The sequence below is a fragment of the Nipponia nippon genome, unplaced genomic scaffold (assembly GCF_047370975.1).
Source record: "Nipponia nippon isolate SJK-2023a ecotype South Korea unplaced genomic scaffold, ASM4737097v1 scaffold_38, whole genome shotgun sequence".
Classification (NCBI taxonomy): Eukaryota; Metazoa; Chordata; class Aves; order Pelecaniformes; family Threskiornithidae; genus Nipponia; species Nipponia nippon.
The window spans coordinates 2,289,618-2,312,691 of NW_028262356.1; the positions used below are offsets into that span (position 1 = coordinate 2,289,618).

General features: G+C 72.2%; 2 protein-coding genes across 2 annotated transcripts; one reads left to right on the top strand and one right to left on the bottom strand.

Moving 5' to 3' along the window:
• The first annotated feature begins 2,776 nt into the window (after window positions 1-2,776).
• Window positions 2,777-17,526, top strand: TMEM143 (transmembrane protein 143). The gene is made up of 14 exons (XM_087772950.1): window positions 2,777-2,813; window positions 4,701-4,920; window positions 6,078-6,182; window positions 7,404-7,610; window positions 8,366-8,496; window positions 9,151-9,225; window positions 9,671-9,745; window positions 10,062-10,136; window positions 10,549-10,623; window positions 10,940-11,036; window positions 11,350-11,691; window positions 14,812-14,977; window positions 16,837-16,988; window positions 17,395-17,526. The coding sequence occupies exons 1-14, from the start codon at window positions 2,794-2,796 to the stop codon at window positions 17,524-17,526; spliced, it is 1,872 nt and encodes a 623-aa protein (XP_087629076.1). The 5' UTR covers window positions 2,777-2,793.
• LOC148053716 (uncharacterized) lies at window positions 17,384-21,627 on the bottom strand. The gene is made up of 4 exons (XM_087772951.1): window positions 21,550-21,627; window positions 20,709-20,811; window positions 19,817-19,937; window positions 17,384-18,732 (listed from the first exon to the last, which is right to left on the bottom strand). Exons 1-4 carry the CDS (start codon window positions 21,625-21,627, stop codon window positions 17,685-17,687), a joined length of 1,350 nt encoding a protein of 449 aa, XP_087629077.1. The 3' UTR covers window positions 17,384-17,684.
• Between the last annotated feature and the right edge of the window lie 1,447 nt (window positions 21,628-23,074).

Consider the following 23,074-nt stretch of genomic DNA (forward strand, 5'->3'; position numbering starts at 1 on the left):
CCCAGAGACCCCCAAACACCCCTAGCCCCCCCAACACTCCCTTAAACACCCCAAGAGACCCCCAAACACACCTAGTCCCCCCAACACCCCCCAGAGCCCCCCAAACACCCCTAGTCCCCCCACAACACCCCTACACCCCCCAAACAGCCCCCAGTTACCCCAGAGGCTCCCAAAACAACCCCCAGAAACCCCCTCAAACACCCCCAGAGCCCCACCCCCCACCCCCCCCAGCACAGCAGCCCAGATGCCTGGGTTCCTCCTTTAGCCCCGCCCCCCGGTGGGGCGGGGCCAATTGGGGCGGGGCCACCCCCCCACACCCCGGGCAGATTTGGGGGGCAGCTATGGGGCAGGAGACACCCCCCCCCCTCCCCCCGCTGCTCTTCCCAGGCCTCGGGAGCCATTTTGGGGCAGAAAAGGCCATTTTCTCTGTGCCAGGGGCTGAGGGGGGGACCCCCAGACTGGGGGGGCTGGCGGGTGACTCACCGTGCGGGTGACAACCACCGTCGCAACGCCGGGGGGCCGGTGAGGACGAGCGGGACCTGCGGAGGTGACGCCGTGTCGGGGGGTGCGCCCTCTGCACCCCGCGGCTCGTTAGGGGGCTAACGAATCAGAGGATCCCAGAATCGCTCAGGTTGGAAAGGACCTTGAAGATCGAGTCCGACTGTTAAGCTAAAACTACCACGTCCACCGCTAAACCACACCCCTCAGCGCCGCGTTGAACACCTCCAGGGACGGGGACGCGACCACCTCCCTGGGCACCCCGTTCCGGCGCCTGACGACCCTCTCCGTCGGCTCTGGTCAACGGCCACGCGCACGCGATCCCTTAGACAGAAACCGGTGCCCAAGGCTGAGACTAAGCCTGGGCCTAAGCTCCATCAGGGGTTTAGGAAGCAGGGGGGTCCTTTCTGTACCCCGGGACTCAGGAGGGTCTTCCTCACTCTTTATATTTCTTTTTTTAGACAGAAACCGGTGCCCAAGGCTGAGACTAAGCCTGGGCCTAAGCTCCATCAGGGGTTTAGGAAGCAGGGGGGTCCTTTCTGAACCCCAGGACTCGACGGGAGGCTTCCTCACTCTTTATATTTCTCCCTTTAGACAGAAACCGGTGCCCAAGGCTGAGACTAAGACCGGGCTTAAGCTCCATCAGGGGTTTAGGAAGCAGGGGGGTCCTTTCTGTACCCTGGAACTTGATGGGAGGCTTCCTCACTCTTATATTTCTTTTTTTAGACAGAAACCGGTGCCCAAGGCTGAGACTAAGCCTGGGCCTAAGCTCCAACAGGAGTTTAAAAATCAAGGGGGTCCTTTCTGAACCCCAGGACTCGACGGGAGGCTTCCTCACTCTTTATATTTCTCCCTTTAGACATAAGCTGTTGCCCAAGGCTGAGACTAAGACCGGGCCTAAGCTCCATCAGGGGTTTAGGAAGCAGGGGGGTCCTTTCTGAACCCCGGGACTCAGGAGGGTCTTCCTCACTCTTTATATTTCTTTTTTTAGACAGAAACCGGTGCCCAAGGCTGAGACTAAGCCTGGGCCTAAGCTCCATCAGGGGTTTAGGAAGCAGGGGGGTCCTTTCTGAACCCCGGGACTCAGGAGGGTCTTCCTCACTCTTTATATCTCTTCCCTTAGACAGAAACCGGTGCCCAAGGCTGAGACTAAGCCTGGGCCGCGCCTCGGCTCCTCTCGGAGGGGTTTCGGAAGGCGGGGGTTCCCCCGCGCCGCTCACCGCCAGCGCCGGTTCTCAGCCGCTCTCCAGCCCCGAGAACTCTCTCAACCCTCTCGGCTTCACGGCCTAACGAGCCTGCCGTTAATCACCCCCGCGGCAGCAGACGGCTCCTGCCCGCGGGTCACGCCAGCGGGCAGGAGCCGTGGCCGCGGGCAGGAGCCGTGGCCGGGCGCTCGGCTGGCGGCCGGGCGCTGCCCGCGGGGACGCGGGGGGACGACGGGGACCCTCCCCAGGGGGACGGGGACCCCCCGTGGCAGGGCCCCGGGGTTAAGGGGAGAGAGGGGGGTGAGCCCCCGCCATGGCGGGGCCCCGGGGCTGGGGAGAGGGGACGGGGGAGAGGGGTGAGGGGACGGGGGAGAGCCCCCGCCATGACAGGAGCCAGGGCTGGGGTGAGGGATGGGGCTGAGCCCCCGCCATGACAGGAGCCAGAGCTCAGGTGAGGGATGGCGTGGAGCCCACCACCATGGCAGGACCCCGGGGCTGAGGTAAGAGATGGGGCCAAGCCCCCGCCATGACAGGAGCCAGGGCTGAGGTGAGGGACGGGGCTGAGCCCCCGCCATGACAGGAGCCAGAGCTCAGGTGAGGGATGGCGTGGAGCCCACCACCATGGCAGGACCCCGGGGCTGAGGTAAGAGATGGGGCCAAGCCCCCGCCATGACAGGAGCCAGGGCTGAGGTGAGGGACGGGGCTGAGCCCCCGCCATGACAGGAGCCAGGGCTGAGGTAAGAGATGGGGCCAAGCCCCCGCCATGACAGGACCCCGGGGCTGAGGTGAGGGACGGAGCCGAGCCCCCCCACGAGAGGACCCCGGGGCCGAGCCCCCGCCACGCCGGGACCCCGGGGCCGCCACCCACCGTTCCGCAGCCCCACGCCGGGGCCCGGGGGGGCTCCGGGAGGCGGAGGCCGGGTGGGGGGGGGGGGGGTCGGGTCGGAGGCCGCGGGCCGCTCCCCTCAGCGCCGCTTTCCCGCCTTTTCCCTTCCCGCCCTTGGCGGCGGGGCGGGGCCGGCGCTTTCCCGCCCGCGGCGCAGGCGCGCGGGGAGGGGGCGTGGCCCGCGGGGGCGCACGCGCCGTGTCAATGTCAGCGGCGGGCGGCAGGTCAGGGCGGGGGCGGGGCCGGGCCGCTGCACCCCCGCTGCACCCCTGCACCCCCGCTGCACCCCCACTGCACCCCTGCACCCCCACTGCACCCCCACTGCACCCCTGCACCCCTGCACCCCCACTGCACCCCCACTGCACCCCCACTGCACCCCTGCACCCTCTGTTGCACCCCCTTGCGCTGAATTGCACCCTGCATTGCACCCCCTGCACCCCCATTGCACCCCCCTGCACCCCCATTGCACCCCTGCGCCCCCCATTGCACCCCCACTGCACCCCCACTGCACGGCATCGCACCCCTGCACCCTCTATTGCACCCCCTTGCACTGAATTGCACCCTGCATTGCACCCCTTGCACCCCTATTGCACCCCCCTGCACCCCCATTGCACCCCTGCACCCCCCACTGCACCCCCTTGCACTGCATTGCACCCCTGCACCCGCATTGCACCCACATTGCACCCCCTATTGCACCCCCTGTACCCCAATTGCACCCCCCTGCACTCCCAGTTGCACCCCGCACTGCACCCTGCATTGCAATGTGCATCGCACCCTTAAACCCCCTATTGCACCTTGCATTGCACCCCCCATTGCACCCCCTGCACCCCGCTAACCCCACTGCACCCCCCGAATGCCCCTGCACCCCATTGCACCCTGCGTTACAACGTGCATTGCACCCCTGCACCCCCTATTGCACCCCCAATTGCACCCCCTGCACCCGGCGTTGCACCCCGTGTTGCACCCAGTGCACCCCTCGTTGCACACCACAGCGCACCCAGCGCACCCAGCGTTGCACCCAGCGTTGCACCCTGCGTGGCACCCTCTGCACCCGGCACTGCACCCCGCTGCACCACATTGCACCCCGTGTTGCACCCTGCCTTGCACTTTCTGCACCCCGCATTGCACCCGGCGTTGCACCCCACATTGCACCCCGCATTGCACCCCGCATTGCACCCAGTGTTGCACCCTGCGTTGCACCCTCTGCACCCCGCATTGCACCCTCTGCACCCCGTGTGGCACCTGGCATTGCACCCCACTGCACCCCGCATTGCACCCCGCATTGCACCCAGCGTTGCACCCTGCATTGCACCCTCTGCACCCTGCATTGCACCCTCTGCACCCCGTGTTGCACCCTGCATTGCACCCTCTGCACCCCGCATTGCACCCTCTGCACCCCGCATTGCACCCCGCGTTGCACCCTCTGCACCCCGCATTGCACCCTCTGCACCCCGTGTTGCACCCCGTGTTGCACCCTCTGCACCCCGCATTGCACCCTCTGCACCCCGCGTTGCACCCCGTGTTGCACCCTCTGCACCCCGCATTGCACCCTCTGCACTCCACGTTGCACCCCGTGTTGCACCCTGCCTTGCACTTTCTGCACCCCGCATTGCACCCAGCGTTGCACCCCACTGCACCCCGCATTGCACCCCGCATTGCACCCCGTGTTGCACCCCCTGTTGCACCCTCTGCACCCCGTGTTGCACCCTGCATTGCACCCTCTGCACCTCGCATTGCACCCTCTGCACCCCGTGTTGCATCCCGTCTTGCACCCTCTGCACCCCGCATTGCACCCTCTGCACCCCGCGTTGCACCCCGCGTTGCACCCTCTGCACCCCGCATTGCACCCTCTGCACCCCGTGTTGCACCCCGCATTGCACCCTCTGCACCCCGCGTTGCACCCTCTGCACCCCGCGTTGCACCCCGTGTTGCACCCTCTGCACCCCGCATTGCACCCGGGCCCCCTCCCGCACGCCTGCGCGCACACGCGCGTGCGACGGGGACGCGGCGGGTGACGTCTCGGGTGACCCGGCCACGTGCCGCGGGCGCGGCGCGCCGCCACGTGCCGCCGTCCCCCGGTGCCACCACCCCGCCACCCGCGTCCGCCGCAGGATGCTGCGTGCCGGGCGTGCGGCGATGGCGGCCTCGTGGCCGGCGGCCTCGTGGCCGGTGGCCTCGGTGGCCTCGGTGACCTCGATGGCCTCGCTGGTGGCGGCGGTGGCCCGGGCGCGGGGGCGGCGTCACCCCGAGGTGCCACCGGGCTGGGAGCAGCAGTTCAGGGACACCTTCGTCCCCCTCTCCCGGGAGCAGCTGCAGCATCTCCTGCTGACGGTGACACCGGGGGGACACGGGGGGGCACGGGGGGGCGGGGGGGACACAGAGGACACAGGGGCAGGGGGGGACACAGGGACCCCCATCTTCTTGGGGACAATGGGGACAGGGGGGACATGGAGGGGACATGGGGACCCCCATCTTGGGGACAATGGGGACACGGGGACATGGGGGACACAGGGGACATGGGGGGACATGGGGACATGGAGGGGACACGGGGGACATGGGGACACAGGGGAGATGGGGGGACACAGGGACATGGGGGCATGGGGGGACACAGGGACCCCCATCTTCTTGGGGACAGGGGGACACAGGGGACGCAGGGGACATGGGGGGACATGGGGACATGGGGGACAGGGGGACATTGGGGGACAGGGGGACATGGGGGGACAGGGGGACACAGGGGACATGGGGACATGGGGGGACATGGGGACACAGGGGACAGGGGGACACAGGGGAGGTGGGGGGACAGAGGGACCCCCATCTTCTTGGGGACAACGGGGACATGGGGGACGCAGGGGACATGGGGACATGGGGGACAGGGGGACACAGGGGAGGTGGGGGGACATGGGGACAGAGGGGCCTTCATCTTGGGGACAGAGGGGACACAGGGACATGGGGACACGGGGACATGGGGGGACATGGGGACCCCCATCTTTTGGGGACAACGGGGACACAGGGGACATGGGGACATGGGAGGACATGGGGACACAGGGGACATTGGGGGACATGGGGGACAGGGGGGATGTGGGGGACACGGGGCCATGGGGGGGACATGGGGACACGGGGGGACATGGGGGACAGGGGGACACGGGGGAGATGGGGGGACACGGGGACAGAGGGGCCTCCATCTTGTTGGAGATGGGGGGACACAGGGGGACATGGGGGGACACAGGGGACAAGGGGACACGGGGGGACAGGGGGGACACAAGGGACACGGGCGACATGGGGGGGACATGGGGGACAGGGGGTGACGTGGGGGACATGGGGACACGGGGACGGGGGGATGTGGTGGACAGGGGGACATTGGGGGACACAGGGACATGGGGACCCCCATCTTCTTGGGGACAGGGGGACACGGGGACATGGAAGGGACGTGGGGACATGGGGGGACCCCCCGTGACCCCCCTGACCCCCCGTGACCCCGTGACCCCCAGGAGTTCCACGCCTCCGGCCCCGCCCGCGCCGCCTTCCTGGCCTTCGCCGCCCGCCTGGACCAGGCCCTGCACCCCCGCTACCACCGCCTGCACCTGCACCTCCAGGTACCCCCGAACCCCGCCTGTACCCCGCACCGCACCCCCGCACTGTGCCACCGCCTGCACCTGCACCTCCAGGTACCCCCGAACCCCGCCTGTACCCCACACCGCACCCCCGCTACCACCGCCTGCACCTGCACCTCCAGGTACCCCTGAACCCCGCCTGTACCCCGCACCACACCCCCGCTACCACCGCCTGCACCTGCACCTCCAGGTACCCCCGAACCCCGCCTGTACCCCGCACCGCACCCCCGCACTGTGCCACCGCCTGCACCTGCACCTCCAGGTACCCCCGAACCCTGCCTGTACCCCACACCGCACCCCCGCTACCACCGCCTGCACCTGCACCTCCAGGTACCCCTGAACCCCGCCTGTACCCCGCACCACACCCCCGCTACCACCGCCTGCACCTGCACCTCCAGGTACCCCCGAACCCCGCCTGTACCCTGCACCGCACCCCCGCACTGTGCCACCGCCTGCACCTGCACCTCCAGGTACCCCCGAACCCCGCCTGTACCCCGCACCGCACCCCCGCACTGTGCCACCGCCTGCACCTGCACCTCCAGGTACCCCCGAACCCCGCCTGTACCCCGCACCGCACCCCCGCACTGTGCCACCGCCTGCACCTGCACCTCCAGGTACCCCCGAACCCTGCCTGTACCCCACACCGCACCCCCGCTACCACCGCCTGCACCTGCACCTCCAGGTACCCCCGAACCCCGCCTGTACCCCGCACCGCACCCCCGCACTGTGCCACCGCCTGCACCTGCACCTCCAGGTACCCCCGAACCCCGCCTGTACCCCGCACCGCACCCCCGCACTGTGCCACCGCCTGCACCTGCAGGGTGCCATTAGGTGCCATGGGGCGGCACTGGGTGCTATGGGGCGGCACTGGGTGCTATGGGGCAGCACTGGGTGCCATGGGGTGCCATTAGGTGCTATGGGGCGGCACTGGGTGCTATGGGGCGGCACTGGGTTCCATGGGGTGCCATTAGGTGCTATGGGGCGGCACTGGGTGCTATGGGGTGCCATTAGGTGCTATGGGGCGGCACTGGGTGCTATGGGGCAGCACTGGGTGCTATGGGGTGCCATTAGGTGCTATGGGGCGGCACTGGGTGCTATGGGGCGGCACTGGGTGCTGTGGGGCGGCACTGGGTGCTATGGGGCAGCACTGGGTGCTATGGGGCGGCACTGGGTGCTATGGGGCAGCCCCCTCTCCCCCCGCAGGCGCTGTACGGCCCCATCGACCCCGACCGGGACACGGGGGACCCCGGGGAGTCGGGGGGTTCCCCGGGGGGTTCCCCGGGGGGCCGGCGGGAGCGGCGGGTGGTGGCCGCGCTGGCCCCGCTGCTGGCCGAGGCCAACTTCCAGCGCTTGCCCGAGGCCGCCATCGCCTTCGCCCTCCTGGTGCAGCACCCGCAGGACGAGGTGCAGGTGGGTGGGGGGCTGGGGGGGCCATGGGGGGTGGGGGGGTCCGGGGGGCTTGGGGGGTGGGGGTGGGGCTGGGGGGCCCATGGCGGGGGGGCTATGGGGGATTGCAGGGGCTGGGGGGGCTATGGGGGGGCACCCCTCTTGGAGCCCCATCCTGGCACCCCTGGGCCCCCCAGCCCCAGCCCAGCCTCCCAGTGCCCCCCAGTGTCTCCCAGTGGCCCCCCAGTCCTTCCCAGTACTCCCCAGTGCCCTCCCAGTGCCTCTCAGTGCCCTCCCAGTGGCCCCCCAGTCCTTCTCAGTGGCCCCCCAGTCCTTCCCAGTACCCCCCAGTGCCCTCTCAGTGCTTCCCAGTGCCCTCCCAGTGCCTCTCAGTGGCCCCCCAGTCCTTCCCAGTACCCTCCCAGTGCGCTCTCAGTGCCTCCCAGTGCCCTCCCAGTGGGCCCCCAGTCCTTCCCAGTACCCCCCAGTGCCCCCTCAGTGCCTCTCAGTGGCCCCCCAGTCCTTCCCAGTGCCCCTAGTGCCCTCTCAGTGCCTCCCAGTGGCCCCCCAGTCCTTCCCAGTACCCCCCCAGTGCCCTTCCAGTGCTCCCAGTGCCTCCCAGTACCCCCCAGTGCCCTCCTAGTGCCCCCCAGTTCCCCCCCAGCGCTCCCAGTGCCCTCCCATTCCCCCCAGTGCCCCCCAGTGCTCCCAGTGCCCCCCCCCAGTGCTCCCAGTGCCCCCCAGTGCCCTCCCAGTGCTCCCAGTGCCCCCCCCCGCAGGTGTCGGTGCGGCTGGAGGAGTACGAGGAGATCCAGTTCTGGGCGCTGGGGCAGCGGGTGGGGCCCCTGCCCCACACCCTCCCCGCCCCCCGCCGCTGGCCCTACGGCCGCCCCTCCCCGGCCCCACACAGGCCAGTGGGGGGCACTGGGGGGACTGGGGGGGGGGGGCATAGGGATGGGGGTCCCATGGGGGTGGGGGTCCCATGGGGGGGGCCCATAGGGAGATGGGGGGTCCCATGGGGGTGGGGGTCCCATAGGGAGATGGGGGGTCCCATGGGGGTGGGGGTCCCATGGGGGTGAGGGGTCCCATGGGGGGGCCCATAGGGAGATGGGGGGTCCCATAGCGGGGGGGGTCCCATGGGGGTGGGGGTCCCATGGGGGGGGCCCATAGGGAGATGGGGGGTCCCATGGGGGGGTCCCCTGGAGGGGGTCCCATAGCGGGGGGTCCCATAGGGGAGTGGGGGGCCCATAGCGGGGGGGTGATGGGGCTGGGGGTCCCATAGCGGGGGGGGGCATAGGGGGTGCTGGGTGCTGGGCTTTGGGTGTGCAATGCTTTGGGGTGCTGGGGTTGGGGTGCTGGGTGCCGGGGTTGGGGGGTGGGGGGGTTGGGGGTGCTGGGTTTGGGGTGCTGGGACCTGGGGTGCTGGGGCTGTGGGGTGTCTGTGTGTCGGGGTGCTGGGGGTGCTGGGAGCTGGGGTGCTGGGGCTGCGGGGCGTCCGTGTGTCGGGGTGCTGGGGGTGCGGGGTGTCCGTGTGTCGGGGTGCCATCCCGGGGGTCCCCCGCAGGCGGTACTTCCGGCGGGTGGTGGTGGTGGCTCGGCCGCGGGGCGCGGGGCTGGAGCTGGCGGCCTTCAGGGAGGGGTGGGGGGGCGGGGGTCTGGGGGTGCTGGGTGCCAGGGTTTGGGGTGCTGGGACCTGGGGTGCTGGGGGTGCTGGGAGCTGGGGTGCTGGGGCTGCGGGGTGTCCGTGTGTCGGGGTGCTGGGGGTGCTGGGAGCTGGGGGTGCTGGGGCTGCGGGGTGTCCGTGTGTCGGGGTGCTGGGGGTGCTGGGAGCTGGGGTGCTGGGGCTGCGGGGTGTCCGTGTGTCGGGGTGCTGGGGGTGCTGGGAGCTGGGGTGCTGGGGCTGCGGGGTGTCCGTGTGTCGGGGTGCTGGGATTTAGGGGTGCTGGGGGCTTTGGGGTGCTGGGACCTGGGGTGCTGGGGGTGCTGGGAGCTGGGGTGCTGGGGCTGCGGGGCGTCCGTGTGTCGGGGTGCTGGGGCTGCGGGGTGTCCGTGTGTCGGGGTGCCATCCCGGGGGTCCCCCGCAGGCGGTACTTCCGGCGGGTGGTGGTGGTGGCTCGGCCGCGGGGCGCGGGGCTGGAGCTGGCGGCCTTCAGGGAGGGGTTGGGGTGCCGGGGTCTGGGGGTGCTGGGTGCCAGGGTTTGGGGTGCTGGGACCTGGGGTGCTGGGGGTGCTGGGAGCTGGGGTGCTGGGGCTGCGGGGTGTCCGTGTGTCGGGGTGCTGGGGGTGCTGGGAGCTGGGGTGCTGGGGCTGCGGGGTGTCCGTGTGTCGGGGTGCTGGGGCTGCGGGGTGTCCGTGTGTTGGGGTGCTGGGGGTGCTGGGAGCTGGGGTGCTGGGGCTGCGGGGTGTCCGTGTGTCGGGGTGCTGGGGGTGCGGGGTGTCCGTGTGTCGGGGTGCCATCCCGGGGGTCCCCCGCAGGCGGTACTTCCGGCGGGTGGTGGTGGTGGCTCGGCTGCGGGGCGCGGGGCTGGAGCTGGCGGCCTTCAGGGAGGGGTTGGGGTGCCGGGGTCTGGGGGTGCTGGGTGCCAGGGTTTGGGGTGCTGGGACCTGGGGTGCTGGGGGTGCTGGGAGCTGGGGTGCTGGGGCTGCGGGGTGTCCGTGTGTCGGGGTGCTGGGATTTAGGGGTGCTGGGGTTTGGGGTGCTGGGGCTGTGGGGTGTCTGTGTGTCGGGGTGCTGGGGGTGCTGGGAGCTGGGGTGCTGGGGCTGCGGGGTGTCCGTGTGTCGGGGTGCTGGGGGTGCTGGGAGCTGGGGTGCTGGGGCTGCGGGGTGTCCGTGTGTTGGGGTGCTGGGGGTGCTGGGGGTGCTGGGGCTGTGGGGTGTCCGTGTGTCGGGGTGCTGGGAGCTGGGGTGCTGGGGCTGCGGGGCGTCCGTGTGTCGGGGTGCCATCCCGGGGGTCCCCCGCAGGCGGTACTTCCGGCGGGTGGTGGTGGTGGCTCGGCCGCGGGGCGCGGGGCTGGAGCTGGCGGCCTTCAGGGAGGGGTTGGGGTGCCGGGGTCTGGGGGTGCTGGGTGCCAGGGTTTGGGGTGCTGGGACCTGGGGTGCTGGGGGTGCTGGGAGCTGGGGTGCTGGGGCTGCGGGGTGTCCGTGTGTCGGGGTGCTGGGGGTGCTGGGAGCTGGGGTGCTGGGGCTGCGGGGTGTCCGTGTGTCGGGGTGCTGGGGCTGCGGGGTGTCCGTGTGTTGGGGTGCTGGGGGTGCTGGGAGCTGGGGTGCTGGGGCTGCGGGGTGTCCGTGTGTCGGGGTGCTGGGGGTGCGGGGTGTCCGTGTGTCGGGGTGCCATCCCGGGGGTCCCCCGCAGGCGGTACTTCCGGCGGGTGGTGGTGGTGGCTCGGCTGCGGGGCGCGGGGCTGGAGCTGGCGGCCTTCAGGGAGGGGTTGGGGTGCCGGGGTCTGGGGGTGCTGGGTGCCAGGGTTTGGGGTGCTGGGACCTGGGGTGCTGGGGGTGCTGGGAGCTGGGGTGCTGGGGCTGCGGGGTGTCCGTGTGTCGGGGTGCTGGGATTTAGGGGTGCTGGGGTTTGGGGTGCTGGGGCTGTGGGGTGTCTGTGTGTTGGGGTGCTGGGGGTGCTGGGGCTGCGGGGCGTCCATGTGTCGGGGTGCTGGGGGTGCTGGGAGCTGGGGTGCTGGGGCTGCGGGGTGTCCGTGTGTTGGGGTGCTGGGGGTGCTGGGGGTGCTGGGGCTGTGGGGTGTCCGTGTGTCGGGGTGCTGGGAGCTGGGGTGCTGGGGCTGCGGGGCGTCCGTGTGTCGGGGTGCCATCCCGGGGGTCCCCCGCAGGCGGTACTTCCGGCGGGTGGTGGTGGTGGCTCGGCCGCGGGGCGCGGGGCTGGAGCTGGCGGCCTTCAGGGAGGTGCCGCTGGAGGCCCTGGAGCTGCTGCTGGGGCGCGGGCGCGTGCGGACCCCCGGGCTGACGCGCGCCCGCCTGCACCTGGGGCTGGCGGCCTGGGCCACCTTCATCTTCCTCAACCTGGGGCTGGGGCTGATGGCCGACCTCAAGGTGGGAGCCACCATCCTCCTCCTCGGCCTCGGGGCCGCCGTCGGCCTGCGGGGAGCAAAGGTGGGGGGGCTACTGGGGTGGGGAGGGGGCTACTGGGGTGGGAGGTGGGCTACTGGGCGAGGGGTGGGGGGGGCTACTGGGGGGGAGGGGGCTACTGGGGTGGGAGGTGGGCTACTGGGCGAGGGGAGGCGGGGGCTACCGGGGGGGAGGGGGCTACTGGGGTGGGAGGTGGGCTACTGGGCGAGGGGAGGCGGGGGCTACTGGGGGGAGGGGGCTACTGGGGTGGGAGGTGGGCTACTGGGCGAGGGGAGGCGGGGGCTACCGGGGGGGAGGGGGCTACTGGGGGGGAACTACTGGGGGGGGGGCTACTGGGGGGAGGGGAGCTACTGGGCAAGGGGAGAGGGGGGCTACTGGGGTGGGGAGGGGGCTACTGGGGTGGGAGGTGGGCTACTGGGCGAGGGGAGGGGGGCTACTGGGGTGGGGAGGGGTCTACTGGGGGGGGACTGGGGGGAGGGCGGAGACTGGGGGGGCTACTGGGCGAGGGGAGGCGGGGGCTACTGGGGGGGGGAGGGGGCTACTGGGGGGGGAACTACTGGGGGGGGGTAACCGGGGGGGCTACTGGGGGGTAGGTGGGCTACTGGGCGAGGGGAGGGGGGGCTACTGGGGTGGGGTGGGGGAAACTACTGGGGGGGGGCTACCGGGGGGGCTACTGGGGGGAGGGGGGCTACTGGGCAAGGGGAAGGGGGGCTACTGGGGTAGGGAGGGGGCTACTGGGGGGGGGGGGGAACTACTGGGGGGGCTACCGGGGGGCTACTGGGGGGAGGAACTACTGGGGGGGGCTACCGGGGGGGCTACTGGGGGGAGGGGGGCTACTGGGGTGGGGAGGGGGCTACTAGGGGGCGGGAACTACTTGGGGGGGGGGGCTACTGGGGGAGGAGGGGGCTACTGGGCAAGGGGAGGGGGGGCTACTGGGGTGGGGAGGGGGCTACCGGGGGGGGGTGCATGTGAGGCCGTGCAAGGCCCGTGCGAGGGCGTGCGAGGTGCATGTGAGGCTGTGTGCGTGCAAGGCCCCTGCAAGGGTGTGCAAGAGTGTGCGAGGGCGTGCAAGGCCCGTGCGAGGCCCGTGCGAGGCGAGGGCGTGCGAGGGCGTGTGAGGGCGTGCGAGGGCGTGCAAGGCCCGTGCGAGGCCCATGCGAGGCGAGGGCGTGCAAGGGCGTGTGAGGGCGTGCAAGGGCGTGCGAGGCCCGTGCGAGGCGATGGTGTGTGAGGGCGTGCGAGGGCGTGCGAGGCGAGGGCGTGCAAGGGCGTGCGAGCCCCGTGCGAGGCGAGGGTGTGCGAGGGCGTGCGAGCCCCGTGCGAGCCCCGTGCGAAGCGAGGGTGTGCAAGGGCGTGACAAGGCCCGTGCGAGGCGAGGGCGTGCGCGGGCGTGCGCGGGCGTGCGCGGGCGTGCGAGGCCCGTGCGAGGCGAGGGCGTGCGAGGGCGTGCGAGGGCGTGCGCGGGCGTGTGCGGGCGTGCGAGGGCGTGCGAGGCCCGTGCGAGGCGAGGGCGTGCGAGGGCATGCGCGGGCGTGCGCGGGCGTGCGAGGGCGTGCGAGGGCGTGCGAGGGCGTGCGCGGGCATGCGAGGGCGTGCGAGGCCCGTGCGAGGCGAGGGCGTGCGAGGGCGTGCGAGGGCGTGCGAGGCCTGTGCGAGGTGAGGGCGTGCGAGGGCGTGCGCGGGCGTGTGCGGGCGTGCGAGGGCGTGCGAGGGCGTGCGAGGGCGTGCGAGGCCCGTGCGAGGCGAGGGCGTGCGAGGGCGTGCGAGGGCGTGCGCGGGCGTGTGCGGGCGTGCGAGGGCGTGCGAGGCCCGTGCGAGGCGAGGGCGTGCGAGGGCATGCGCGGGCGTGCGCGGGCGTGCGAGGGCGTGCGAGGGCGTGCGAGGGCGTGCGAGCCCCGTGCGAGGCGAGGGCGTGCGCGGGCGTGCGAGGGCGTGCGAGGGCGTGCGAGGCCCATGTGAGGCGAGGGCGTGCGAGGGTGTGTGAGGGTGTGCGAGGGCGTGCGAGCCCCGTGCGAGGCGAGGGTGTGCAAGGGCGTGACAAGGCCCGTGCGAGGCGAGGGTGTGCGCGGGCGTGCGCGGGCGTGCGAGGGCGTGCGAGGCCCGTGCGAGGAGAGGGCGTGCGAGGGCGTGCGAGGGCGTGCGCGGGCGTGTGCGGGCGTGCGAGGGCGTGCGCGGGTGTGCGAGGGCGTGCGAGGCCCGTGCGAGGCGAGGGCGTGCGAGGGCGTGCGAGGGCGTGCGAGGCCCGTGCGAGGCGAGGGCGTGCGAGGGCATGCGAGGGCGTGCGAGGCCCGTGCGAGGCGCGGGCGTGCGAGGGCGTGCGCGGGCGTGCGAGGGCGTGCGAGGGCGTGCGAGGCCCGTGCGAGGCGCGGGCGTGCGAGGGCGTGCACGGGCGTGCGAGCCCCGTGCGAGGCGAGGGCGTGCGCGGGCGTGCGAGGGCGTGCGAGGGCGTGCGAGGCCCATGTGAGGCGAGGGCGTGCGAGGGTGTGTGAGGGTGTGCGAGGGCGTGCGAGCCCCGTGCGAGGCGAGGGTGTGCAAGGGCGTGACAAGGCCCGTGCGAGGCGAGGGCGTGCGCAGGCGTGCGAGGGCGTGCGAGGGTGTGCAAGGGCGTGCGAGGCCCGTGCAAGGTGAGGGTGTGTGAGGGCGTGCGAGGGCGTGCGAGGCCCGTGCGAGGTGAGGTCGTGCGAGGCCCGTGCGAGGCGAGGGCGTGCGAGGGCGTGCGCGGGCGTGCGAGGTCGTGCGAGGCCCATGCGAGGCGAGGGTGTGCGAGGGCGTGCGCGGGCGTGCAAGGCCCGTGCGAGGCGAGGGCGTGCGAGGGTGTGTGAGGGTGTGCGAGGGCGTGTGAGCCCCGTGCGAGGCGAGGGCGTGCGCGGGCGTGCGAGGGCGTGCGAGGTGAGGGTGTGTGAGGGCGTGCGAGGGCGTGCGAGGGCGTGCGAGGCGAGGGTGTGCGCGGGCGTGCGAGGGCGTGCGAGGCCCGTGCGAGGCGAGGGTGTGTGAGGGCGTGCGAGGGCGTGCGAGGCGAGGGCGTGCGAGGGCGTGTGCGGGCGTGTGCGGGCGTGCGAGGGCGTGCGAGGCCCGTGCGAGGCGAGGGCGTGCGCGGGCGTGCGAGGGCGTGCGAGGGCGTGCGAGCCGGCGCGGTGCCCGCAGGCCTTCGCCCGGCGGCGGGAGGCGGCGGCGCTGGAGCTGGCGCGCAGCCGGTACCGGCGGGGCACGGCGCAGCACGGGGAGCTGGTGGCCGCGCTGACGCGGCGGGCGCAGGATGAGGCCACCAAGGAAGCGCTGCTGGCGCACACCTTCCTGCCGCGCTGCCGGGGTGGGGACGGGGGGGACACGGGGACAGGGGGGGACAGGGGGGGACAGGGGGGCTGTGGGGACATGGGGACATGGGGGGACACGGGGACATGGGGGGACGGGGGGGACAGGGGGGGACATGGGGGGACGGGGGGGACACAGGGACATGGGGGGGGTGTGGGGACATGGGGGGACGGGGGGGACACGGGGACATGGGGGGGACAGGGGGGACATGGGGGGCTGTGGGGACATGGGGACATGGGGGGACACAGGGACATGGGGGGGACGGGGGGGCAGGGGGCGACATGGGGGGGTGTGGGGACATGGGGGGACAGGGGGGACATGGGGGGACAGGGGGACATGGGGGGACACGGGGGGGTGTGGGGACATGGGGACACGGGGGGACATGGGGACATGGGGACGGGGGGGGACATGGGGACAGGGGGGGACGGGGGGGACGGGGGGGTGTGGGGGGACAGGGGGGGACGGGGGGGACACAGGGACATGGGGGGGGTGTGGGGACATGGGGGGACGGGGGGGGACATGGGGGGACACGGGGACATGGGGGGGACGGGGGGCAGGGGGGACATGGGGGGGTGTGGGGACATGGGGGGACAGGGGGGGACATGGGGGGACAGGGGGACATGGGGGGGTGTGGGGACATGGGGGGACAGGGGGACATGGGGGGACACGGGGGGAGTGGGGACATGGGGACGGGGGGGACATGGGAGGAGATGGAGGACAGGGGGACACGGGGGGATGGGGACACAGGGGACATGGGGGATGATGGGGGACACAGGGGGGGACGGGGGGACACAGGGGACACGGGGACATGGGGGGACGTGGGGACATGGGGGGGACATGGGGACGTGGGAGGAGATGGGGGGACAGAGGGACACGGGGGTCACAGGGACATGGGGGGACACGGGGAGATGGGGGGGGGACGTGGGGTATTGGGGACATGGGGGGACACAGTGGCTGGGGGGGGGACACTGGGGACTGGGAGGGCCCTGGGGGGTGCGGGGGGTCCTGGGGGTGCTGGGGGGTCCCTGGGGGGTCCCTAGGGGGGTCCGGGGGTCCTTGCGGGGGTCCTGGGGGTCACTGGGGGGTCCCTGGGGTCCTGGGGGGTCCTTGGGGGGTCGCTGGGGGTCCCTCAGGGGGTGCTGGGGGTCCCTGGGGGGTCCTTGGGGGGGTGCTGGGGGTCACTGGGGGGGTCGCTGGGGGTCCCATTGAGGGTCCTGGGGGGTCCCTGGGGGGGTCGCTGGGGGTCCTGGGGGTGCTGGGGGGCCCCTGGGGGGTCCCCGGGGGGTCGCTGGGGGTCCTGGGGGTGCTGGGGGGTCCCTGGGGGTGCTGGGGGGTCCCTGGGGGGGGTCCCTGGGGGGCCCCTGGGGGGTCCCTGGGGGGTCGCTGGGGGTCCAGGGGGTGCTGGGGGGTCCCTGGGGGTGCTGGGGGGTCCCTGGGGGGGTCGCTGGGGGTCCTGGGGGTGCTGGGGGGCCCCTGGGGGGGGTCGCTGAGGGTCCAGGCGGTGCTGGGGGGTCCCTGGGGGTGCTGGCGGGCCCCTGGCGGGGTCCCTGGGGGGTCGCTGGGGGTCCAGGGGGTGCTGGGGGGACCCTGGGGGTGCTGGGGGGCGCCTGGGGGGTCGCTGGGGGTCCAGGGGGTGCTGGGGGTCCCTGGGGGGGTCGCTGGGGGTCCTGGGGGTGCTGGGGGGCCCCTGGGGGGTCCCTGGGGGGTCGCTGGGGGTCCTGGGGGTGCTGGGGGGCCCCTGGGGGGGTCCCTGGGGGGGTCGCTGGGGGTCCTGGGGGTGCTGGCGGGCCCCTGGGGGGGGTCCCTGGGGGGTCGCTGGGGGTGGCGGCCCCCACGGACGCCCTCCGCTCCCCGCAGGCCCGGCGGTGCCGGCGGCGGAGGCCGAGGCCCGGCTGCAGGCGGAGGTGGAGGCCTGGCTGCGGCGCCGCTTCGGCCTCCCCTTGGCCTTCCCGGCGCGCAGGGCCTGCGGCCGCCTGCGGGGCCTGGGGGGGGACCCCCACCCCCCCCCCGCCCCGGGGGGGGGGCCCCCCCCCCCCCCCCCCCTCCCCCGGGGCGCCCCCGGCCCCCCCTGAGCCCCGCGGGGCCCCCGGCGTCTGGGGGGGGGGGGGGGGCAACAGCAATAAAGGGGGGGCCCCGCTGCAGCCTGGCTCTGCTTCTGCTACCCACAATGCCCTGGGGCAGCCCCGGTACCCACAATGCCCTGGGGCACCCCCTGGATTACCCACAATGCCCCGGGGCACCCCCGGTACCCACAATGCCCTGGGGCACCCCCTGGATTACCCACAATGCCCTGGGGCAGCCCCGGTACCCCCCAGTACCCACAATGCCCCGGGGCACCCCCGGTACCCACAATGCCCTGGGGCAGCCCCTGGATTACCCACAATGCCCTGGGGCATCCGGCTTTTATTCCTCCAGGCGGAGGCGGGGGGGGGTGGGGGGGGGAGGGGGGAAGCGGACCAGCTGATGACATCACACGCGGCTATGACATCACACCCGGCCCCCGACGTCACCCCCGCACAGCGGCGTCACAGGGCTGCACGGCGGTGACATCACAGCCGCGGCAGGGTGACATCACAAACACAGCAGGGGGACATCATAACCACATCAGGGTGACATCACAGCCACGGCAGGGTGACATCACGACATCCCGGCCGAGTGGTGACATCACAGCCTTGCAGCTGGGCCGTGCTGCAGTCGCTGTGACATCATCCTGCCTGCGCTGTGACGTCATCCTGCCTGCGCTGTGCTGGTGCGGTTTGGGGGCGGGGGCTGGCGACCGCCTCAGTGGCTTTGCTGATGGCGTCGGTGATGTCATCAGCTGTGCTGGTGTCACCGGTGATGCTGGTGGCCATGCTGGTGATGTCATTGGCCCTGTTGGTGATGTCATTGGCTGTGCTGGTGCCATTGATTGTGCCGTTGGCTGTGCTGGTGACATTGGTGATGTCATGGACGATGTCACTGAGCAGGTTGGCAGCATTGGTGATGTCATCGGCCACACTGGTGCCGTTGGTGATGTCATTGGTGACGCTGGCCCTGTTGATGATGTCATTGAGCACGTTGGTGGCATCAGTGATGTCATTGGCCCCACCGCTGCCGTTGATGATGTCATTGGCCATTCTGATGCTGTTGGTGATGTCATTGGCCACGTTGGTGCCGTTGGTGATGTCATTGGCCATGCTGGCCCTGTTGGTGATGTCATTGGCCACGTTGGTGCCGTTGGTGATGTCATTGGTGACGCTGGCCCTGTTGATGATGTCATTGAGCACATTGGCGGCATCAGTGATGTCATTGGCCCCACTGGTGCTCTTGATGATGTCATTGGCCATGTTGGTGCCGCTGGCGATGCCATTGGCCACGCTGGCCCTGTTGGCGATGTCATCGGCCACATCGGTGCTGTTGATGATGTCATTGGCCATTTTGATCCCATTGGCAATGTCATTGGCCACGCTGGCCCTGTTGATGATGTCACTGGCCACATTGGTGCCGTTGGTGATGTCATTGGCCATGCCGGCTCTGTTGGCGATGTCATTGGCCCCACCGCTGCCGTTGATGATGTCATTGGCCATTCTGATGCTGTTGGTGATGTCATTGGCCATGCTGGCCCTGTTGGTGATGTCATCGGCCACGTCGGTGCTGTTGGCGATGTCATTGGCCATTGTGATGCCGTTGGCGATGTCATTGGCCATGCTGGCCCTGTTCATGATGTCAGTGGCCACGTTGGTGCCGCCGGCGATGTCGTTGGCCGCGCCGGCCCTGTTGATGATGTCATTGGCCACGTCGGCGCCGTTGATGATGCCGTTGGCCACGCCGGCCCCGTTGGTGACGTCACCGGCCGTTTCGATGCCGTCGACGATGTCGTCGGCCCCGGCGGGGCGTGGCGGCGGGGCGTGGCGGCGGGGCAGGGCGTGGCGGGGCGGGGCGGGGCGGGGGCGGGGTCAGTCCCGCTTGCGCAGGTGGAGGTAGGTGACGCCGCTGGCCAGGGCGAGGGGGCCGCCGAGCCAGGCCAGGACGAAGCAATGGCCGAAGCCGCCCCCGGGCGGGCGCCCACCCTGCGCCGCGTACAGCCCCGCCCCCGCCAGCGCCGCCAGCCCTGCGACGCGCCCGCGTCAGGGGGCGCCGGGGGCGGGGGGGGGGGGGGGGGGGGCGCGGGGGTTTGGGGGGCTCAGGGGTGGGGGTGGGGACCCAGGGGTTTGGGGGGGCCCCAGGAGACGGGGGGGGCACCCAGGGTGGGGACGCAGGGGTTTGGGGGGACCCAGGGGTGCGGGGGGGGGGGGGACCCAGGGGGTTTGGGGGGCACCCATGGATTTGGGGGGACCCAGGGGTTGGGGGGCACCCAGGGGTGCGGGGGATCCCCAGAAGGGACCCAGGGGTGGGGGTGGGGACCCAGGGATTTGGGGGGACCCAAGGATTTGGGGGGCACCCGGGGATTTGGGGGGCACCCATGGATTTGGGGGGGACCCAGGGGGTTGGGGGGCACCCAGGGGTGCAGGGGATCCCCAGAAGGGACCCAGGGGTGGGGGTGGGGACCCAGGGATTTGGGGGGGGCCCAAGGAGTTGGGGGGCACCCGGGGATTTGGGGGGGACCCAGGGGCGGAGGGAGGGGACCCGGGGGTTTGGGGGGCACCCATGGATTTGGGGGGGACCCGGGGGTTTGGGGGGCCGCCAGGGGGGCGGGGGATCCCCAGAAGGGACCCAGGGGTGGGGGTGGGGACCCAGAGATTTGGGGGGACCCAAGGATTTGGGGGGACCCAGGGATTTGGGGGGGGGGGACCCAGGGGGTTGGGGGGAGGGGGTTTGGGGGGCCCCGGGGGTGGGGTGGGGGCGGGGGTGCACCCACCTGCCAGGAGCTGGGTGCCCCCCGAGGCGGCGAAGAGGCGCCCGCGGGGCCCCGCCTGCAGCTGCCAGAGGAAGAGGGCGAAGGCGCCGCTGGAGAGGAGGAGGGCGCCCACCATCAGCCCCTGCACCGCCCGCAGCCCGGCTGGGGGAGACCGGCGTCAGCCCCACGGCTGCCCCACGCGCGCCCCACACGCGCCCCACGGCTGCCCCACAGGGGCCGGGTGACCCCACGTGTGCCCCATGGGTGCCCCATATGCGACCCACGGGTGCTGGGTGTCCCCATATGTGACCCATGGGTGGCCCATGGGTGCTGGGTGTCCCCACATGTGCCCCATGGGTGGCCCATGGGTGCTGGGTGACCCACATGTGCCCCATGGGTGCCCCACAGGTGCCCCACAGGTGCCCCACAGGGGCTGGGTGTCCCCATATGTGCCCCATATGTGCCCCATGGGTGGCCCATGGGTGCTGGGTGACCCACGTGTGCCCCATGGGTGCCCCATATGTGACCCACGGGTGCTGGGTGTCCCCATATGTGCCCCATGGGTGGCCCATGGGTGCTGGGTGACCCACATGTGCCCCATGGGTGCCCCATGGGGGCTGGGTGCCCCATGGGTGCCCCATATGTGACCCACGGGTGCTGGGTGTCCCCATATGTGCCCCACATGTGCCCCATGGGTGCCCCACGGGTGCCCCATATGTGCCCCACGGGTGCTGGGTGTCCCCATATGTGCCCCACATGTGCCCCATGGGTGCCCCACGGGTGCCCCACAGGTGCCCCACGTCCCCACATCCCCCATAGGTGCCGTGCGCCCCCCGCGCCCCACATCTCCCCCGTCCCCCCCGTGGGTGCCGGGCGCCCCCCGCCGCCCCCCGCGCGCCCCACGGCTCCTCACGGGTGTCGGCGACGCTGGCGCAGACCCAGCCGCGGGTGCTGTTCTGGAAGACGCAGTCGTACCAGAGGTTCAGCGTCTCCGCGTCCGGCAGCACCCACCACGCCTGCGGGGGGACGGGGCACGCGTGGGGCGCGCCGTGGGGCACGCCGTGGGGCTGAGATGCCTGGGTCCCCCGCTGCGGGGGGATCTATGGGGCTCGGATGCCTGGGTCCCCTGCTGTGGGTCCCGCTGTGGGTCCCACTATGGGTCTCAGCCACCTAGATTCCCCGCTATGGGTCCCGCTGTGGGTCCCGCTATGGGTCCCGCTATGGGTCCTGGCTGCCTACATCCCCCGCTATGGGTCCCGCTATGGGTCTCAGCTGCCCAGATCCCCTGCTGTGGGTCCCACTGTGGGTCCCGCTATGGGTCCTGGCTGCCTACATCCCCTGCTATGGGTCCCGTTATGGGTCCCGCTGTGGGTCCCGCTATGGGTCCCGCTATGGGTCCTGGCTGCCCAGATCCCCCGCTATGGGTCCCGTTATGGGCCCCGCTATGGGTCCCGCTGTGGGTCCCGCTATGGGTCTCAGCTGCCTACATCCCCCGCTGTGGGTCCCGCTGTGGGTCCTGGCTGCCTACATCCCCCGCTATGGGTCCCGCTGTGGGTCCTGGCTGTCCAGATCCCCCGCTATGGGTCCCGTTATGGGTCCCGCTATGGGTCCCGCTATGGGTCTCAGCTGCCTACATCCCCCGCTATGGGTCCCGCTGTGGGTCCCGCTATGGGTCCTGGCTGCCCGGATCCCCCGCTATGGGTCCCGCTATGGGTCCCGCTGTGGGTCCCGCTGTGGGTCGGGGGTGCCCCTACCTTATCCAGGGTGGCGACGAAGAGGAGGAGGAGGACGAGGACGTGGAGGGCGGTGACGGCCAAGAGGAGGAAGCTCATGGCGGGACCTGGGGGGGGGGAGGGGAGGTGTGGGGTGAGCGAGACCCCCCCCCCCCCCCCCCCCCCCCCCCCCTTTCCCGCCCCCCCCCCCCCACCCCGCCGCCGTCCAGATGTCTCCCTCCAGATGTGGCAGCGGCGGCGGGGGGGGGAGGGGAGGGGCAGCCAGGAGTTGGGGGGGGGGGAGGGGGAAATCCTCACCCCCTCCCCCACCCCCCCCCATCCCCCACCCCCATCCCCCCAACCCCCTCCCACCTTTCGACCCCCTCCCTCGCTTTTGGGGGGAACCCGGGCGTCCGTGTGCGCGATTTGAACCCTTACGGGGGCCACGCCCCTCCCCCCGCCACGCCCCTCCCCCCGCCCCTCCCCCCGCCCCTCCCCCCACCTCACTCCTCCCCTCCCCCACAGGGGGACCCAGGCATCCGGATCCGGATGCCTGGGTCCCCTTGTGGGGGAGGGGAGGGGAAGGGGGACCCCCCCCCTCCCCCACCCCTCCCCCACCCCCGCCCCAATCCCGGCTCCTGATTGGCCGAGAGCGCCGGGATCCGCCGGATCGCGCGTCCTATTGGCTCCTGCGCCCCGATTGGGCGGTTCCTGTGGGACCCTGGTGCCGCGCTGCGCTCCCATTGGCTGGGTCGTTGCGGCGGGGGGGGGGGGGGAGGGGATCGCAGCGCCTGATTGGCTGCCAGCGGGTGGGGGGGGGAGGAGGATCCACCGCCCGTTCTCTGATTGGCTCAAACCCAGCGGGGATCCACACAGGGCCACGCCTCACCTCTGATTGGCTGCAAGGCCAAGGGCTCCGCCCAGCCTCTGATTGGCCGCTGCCTGGGGTCACCTGCGCAGGGCGTGGCCGCCCCGTCGCCATGGCAGCCGCCGGAGGGGGGGGGGGGGTGTCACGTGACGAGGGGGGGGGAAGCCCCCTCCCGGGCGGTGCCCACCCATCACGTGACCGCGGCCCGCCCCGCGCATGCGCAGCCCCGCCCAGGCGGCGGCGCCATGGCAACGGGGGGGGCAGTCACGTGATCACCGCCCTGGACCCTCTCGGGGGGGGAATGGGGGGGCGGGGGGCACTTGGGGGCCTGGGAGCCATGGGGGGGCACTTGGGGGGCTTTGGGGGGCCCTTGGGGGCCTGGGGGGGCACTTGGGGGGCACTTGGGGGGCTGGGGGGCACTTGGGGGGCTTTGGGGGGCCCTTGGGGGCCTGGGGGGGCTCTTGGGGGGCCTGGGAGCCATGGGGGGGCACTTGGGGGGCACCTGGGGGGCTTTGGGGGGCCCTTGGGGGGGTTGGGGGACACTTGGGGGGCTGGGAGCCATGGGGGGCACTTAGGGGGCACTTGGAGGGTTGGGGGGCAGGGGGAGGGGGTGGGGGGCTTTGGGGGGCCCTTGGGGGGCTGGGGGGCCCTTGGGGGTGGGGGTGGGGTGCGCGCCCCCCCCCCCCCCCCCCCCGCCTG